Genomic DNA, 5,000 nt, shown 5'->3' with positions numbered 1-5,000 from the left:
GCAGCAATGGCAGCAGCAGCAGCTTGTGATGAAGTAGTATTGGCAGTAGTGGTAGTAGCAGCAGCAGTGGCAGTGAGTAATTGCTTATTAGCAGCAGCGGTAGCAGCAACAATAGCAGCAGCAGCAGCAGCAGTGATAGTGAAGAGTAGCAGTAGTGAGTAGTAGCAACCCAGCAGTAGCAACCAGTGGTAGTAGTAGCAGTAGCAGCAGTAGTGAGTAACTGGCAGCAACCCAGCAGCAATGTAACAGCAGCAGCGGCAGCGATTAGTAATTAGTGGCAGCGGTGGTAGCCCCGGCCAGCGGTGGCAGCGGTAGCGGTAGTAGTAGCAGTAGCAGCAGCAGTAGCAGCAACAATAGCAGCAGCAGCAACAGCAGTAGTATTGGTAACGGTAGTGAGTAGTAGCGGCAACCCGGTAGCAGCAGTAGTAGTGGTAACAGTGGCAGCAGTGGTAATTGGCAGCCCGGCAGCGGTATCGGTGAGTAGTAGCGGTGGTAGTGGTGGTAGCAGCGGCGGCAGCGGTAGCAGTGAGTAGCGGTAGTAGTTAGTGAGTAGCGGTAGCAGTGGTAGTGGTAGTGGTAGCGGTGGCGATGAGTGGCAGCAGTGAGTGGTAGCAGTGAGTAAGCAGTGAGTAGCGGCAGCAGCGGCGGTAGTGTAGTGGTGGTAATTGTAGTGGTAGTGGTAGTGCGGTGGTAGTGGCAGTTGTAGTGGCAGTGGTAGCAGCAGTGAGTAGTGGTGGTAGCAGTGGTAGTGGTGGCAGCGGTGGTAGTGAGTAGCAGTGGTAGCACGAGTGGTGCAGCGGCAGCGGCGGTGGTAGCAGTGGTAGCGGTAGCAGTGGTAGCAGTAGTGAGTGGTAGTGGCAGGTAGCGGTAGCAGTGGTAGCGGCAGTGGTAGTGAGTGAGTAGCGGTGGTGAGTGGTGGCAGCGGTGAGTGGTAGTGTGAGTAGTAGTAGTGGTAGTGAGTGGTAGTAGCGGTGGCAGCGGTGGTGGTAGCGGTAGCGAGTGGTGGCAGCGGCAGCGAGCATGGCGTCAGACACCTTTTTGGTTGTGTAAAGGCCGTGAAAGCGTATGGCAAGGCGCGAGCTCCGCGCACAGCCAGTGTGCGGGAGGGGGGATGACGTCCACTCCGATCAAACTATCAACAAAATGTCTACAAAGTCAAAAGAACTTTCAGCGCGTCTCTCTTCTGCTCCGTGACGCCTCACTTGATGCCTCGAGTCGACAGTTGGGTCAACAATAAGAAGTCCAGCCTGTTTTTAGACAGAGGTTTATGTTTTTAGATGCATTATTAATATCCTCTGCAGCAGTCAATATTTCTGTTCCCACCGTGGGGGTCAAGGCCGACATCTCTGCCGACGCTGCAAAAATCCATCTGTCAGCTGATCGACAGAATATTTCTAAAAGCTTAATGTTGAGACTCGGATCAGCTGGTTCTGTTTTCAAGTAAAATATTCAACGTTTTCAGCCCAACGGCTTCAAAAATGTAAAGATACATTCAGCTTTTGTTTTTTTCATATTCACAAAATGACTTTTGTGAAAATATGTTTTGGGTTTCAGCTGCTGGTGGAGCTCTGTTACCAATTAGAGACTCAGGGCGCTATTTTAACCATCTGAGGTCACGGTGTGGAGCGCCTGGTGCAGGTGTGTTTAGGGCGCCTGGTTCTAAAGGGTTGTTCTTAGTGTCTTCATTAATCAGAGGTGTGTTTTGGGCGTAACATGCAATCAACCAATCAGAGATCATCTCCCATTCCCTTTAAAAGCCAGGCGTGTTTGGACCTTGGAGCATTGCTGTTATGATGGAGGATTTACACCCTAATATTTTTATTAGTAATCTTCTGCATGTGTGTGTGCGTGTGTGTGTGTGTGTGTGTCTGTCTGTCTGTCTGTCTGTCTGTGTGTGTAACAAGCATAGTGTGCGTGCGCTGTGCACGAGCCAATAGGAGCATCTTACTAATGCTCTGTTAAAATAACAATGAAATGCTGCGTTATTGACTTTAGACCAGGTTTTTGGTGGTCAATGGTGCGATCACTTCCCGCTGCCACAAGATAGCAATACTCCCAGAATGCACCTGAACACACCTCCCTGTAAGACCAGCACGCCCAGAATGCACCTGAACACACCTCCCTGTAAGACCAGCACGCCCAGAATGCACCTGAACACACCTCCCTGTAAGACCAGCACGCCCAGAATGCACCTGAACACACCTCCCTGTAAGACCAGCACGCCCAGAATGCACCTGAACACACCTCCCTGTAAGACCAGCACGCCCAGAATGCACCTGAACACACCTCCCTGTAAGACCATGGGGCCACAGATGGGTGCAGGTCCATCTGTTATTTAAACAACGTGGGCGCTGGACGGGAAACTGACAACTGGGTCGGTCTTAAACTAGCAAAGACACTCGGGTCAGGCTTTGCGCTCTAAAATTGTTAGGAGAATTAATTTAAAAAAGAAAGCTGTGTAAATGAATAAGTAGTGTGTCAGAATACAAGTGGTGGAATGTAACTAAGTACATTTGCTCAAATACTACAAGTACCTAAACATTGTACTTGAGTATTTTCATTCAGAAAATCTGACAGATTTAGTTACTTTAGAGATTCAGATTTTAAAAAACAAAATATATAGTCTATTAGGATGCTGATTAAAATATGAGTGCACGAATATTGCTTCTTCTTTTTGTTGCTTTTACATAAGTAAGAAAACCGACTTTTTCTTTCAGGTGAAACATCTGGAGGTCAGCTGTTCGTCGATGGCTGAAGATATCCGCAGGAAGAGCGCCATCATAGAGACCTACGTGATGGACAGCCGCAGAGGCTACACACACACACACACACACACACACACACACACACACTCATCAATCACTCTGTAGCCACGAGTTCACAGAAACACTAACGGACATGAAGACGTGTGGAATATGTCTCTCTTTCATGTGCCTCTGATGTCCAGCGCTGCTATATTTAGCTGGTCAGTGATGCTGTGTGTGTGTGTGTGTGTGTGTGTGTGTGTGTGTGTGTGTGTGTGTGTGTGTGTGTGTGTGTGTGTGTGTGTGTGTGTGTGTGTGTGTGTGTGTGTGTGTGTGTGTGTGTGTGTGTGTGTGTGTGAACCTCTTCCTCTCTTCTTCTCTTTTCTCTTCTTTATAATGAGCATCCCTGCCATTAATAAGAACACCAGTGCTGTTTTCTATTCTGTTCCCACCTTCATTCCAACAGCTGTTAATGATCTTCTGCGACATCAAAGAGAAACGAGTGTGTAACATCTGTAATAATCTATAAACTATAGCTGAGCACAGTTATTTCACATATATTTATATATAAATATTTAAAACAAAGAAGCATATTCATTGCATCATTACATAAATACTAAATCTATGTTTCTTTAATACTGAACTGAAGCTAATGTTGAAATGACACCCCTTTCAATCCAACGACCATTTAACCTACGTCACACGTTTTTTTGTCACTTTTTTCTGTCTTTTTTTGTCACTTTTTCCGACTGTAGATTTAGCTGAACAATCCCAGCAGAGGTCATCGGCTGTAGCTGCATGTAAACAGAGTTGTACTGTAAAACTGTTTGAGTGACTGTGTGTGAAATGTGCTGTACAAATAATTTCCTCCACCCCTCCTCTCCTCCCTCATCCTGTTTTCCTCCCAGTTTCTCTCTGCTGTTTTCAATTTCATGTTTGACTGGTTTTTATTCTCCTCTCTCTCTCGCTCTCTCTCTGTCGCTCTCTCTGTCTCTCGCTCTCTCTCTGTCGCTCTGTCTTTCTGTCTCTGTCTCTCTCTCTCTCTCTCTCTCTCTCTCTCTGTCTCTGTCTCTCTCTGTCTCTCTCTCTCCCTCCCTCTCTGTGTGTGTGTGTGTGTGTGTGTGTGTGTGTGTGTGTGCTGAAGCTGTTTCACACACAGTTATATACATCCAGTGTTCATTTACATCTTGTTAAAACTTGTGAAACCAGACGGAGCGTGTCACAGTTATTATAATCTGCTGCAGCGTTTCTAGGCAACAGGGTTCGATCTTGCTTCAGGTCAGCAGCCAAACCCACCAGACTCCATGTAAATAATCAGGACTTTTAGCGTGTATAGAGCCAGCATATCTCCACCAGACTCCATGTAAATAATCAGGACTTTTAGCGTGTATAGAGCCAGCATATCTCCACCAGACTCCATGTAAATAATCAGGACTTTTAGTGTGTATAGAGCCAGCATATTTCCACCAGACTCCATGTAAATAATCAGGACTTTTAGCGTGTATAGAGCCAGCATATCTCCACCAGACTCCATGTAAATAATCAGGACTTTTAGCGTGTATAGAGCCAGCATATCTCCACCAGACTCCATGTAAATAATCAGGACTTTTAGCGTGTATAGAGCCAGCATATCTCCACCAGACTCCATGTAAATAATCAGGACTTTTATCATCGTAAAACGCACTTTATTCAAAGTGGACAGAAACTAAATAAAACTACCAAAAGCCGTCTTGGTTCATCTTTCCACTGTTCCAACAATCACCACTCTGGTTTGGTTGAAATAAACCCTTAATTCACCCATTTACATGTGGAGATATGCTGGCTCTATACACGCTAAAAGTCCTGATTATTAACATGGAGTCTGGTGGAGATATGCTGGCTCTATACACACTAAAAGTCCTGATTATTAACATGGAGTCTGGTGGAAATATGCTGGCTCTATACACGCTAAAAGTCCTGATTATTTACATGGAGTCTGGTGGAGATATGCTGGCTCTATACACGCTAAAAGTCCTGATTATTTACATGGAGTCTGGTGGAGTTTGGTGATGGTGATTTCGGGGCTGTTTCATGTTAAACTAAAAGGATCTTACTCTTTAACTAAAAGCTCTATCTCTGTAGGGATCCATCCCATAATGTTGTCAGACACTTAGAGTAATAATGTGAGTCTGTCAGCAGCAACAACAGAACGTTTAGTGGACTCTGACTGATGCTGAACATTAGTCCTGTAGGGCTACATTACAGCCCGGTTCACAG

The 5,000-nt window shown here is 45.8% G+C and overlaps 2 protein-coding genes across 3 annotated transcripts in view; one reads left to right on the top strand and one right to left on the bottom strand.

The window, feature by feature from the left end:
• Positions 1-5,000, bottom strand: part of kcnd1 (potassium voltage-gated channel, Shal-related subfamily, member 1) — a 1,001,373-nt gene that overhangs the window by 364,965 nt on the left and 631,408 nt on the right. The window lies entirely within an intron of this gene.
• The window catches only part of gripap1 (GRIP1 associated protein 1), a 92,869-nt gene that overhangs the window by 79,114 nt on the left and 8,755 nt on the right, over positions 1-5,000 (top strand). For both annotated transcript variants that reach the window (XM_039799936.1, XM_039799937.1), the window contains exon 26: positions 2,718-2,811. In XM_039799936.1, coding sequence (XP_039655870.1) covers positions 2,718-2,811 — 94 coding nt within the window. The remainder of the gene's footprint in view (positions 1-2,717; positions 2,812-5,000) is intronic.

The sequence above is a fragment of the Perca fluviatilis genome, chromosome 5 (assembly GCF_010015445.1).
Source record: "Perca fluviatilis chromosome 5, GENO_Pfluv_1.0, whole genome shotgun sequence".
Taxonomy (NCBI): Eukaryota; Metazoa; Chordata; class Actinopteri; order Perciformes; family Percidae; genus Perca; species Perca fluviatilis.
This window is presented reverse-complemented; position numbering and strand designations above follow the sequence as displayed.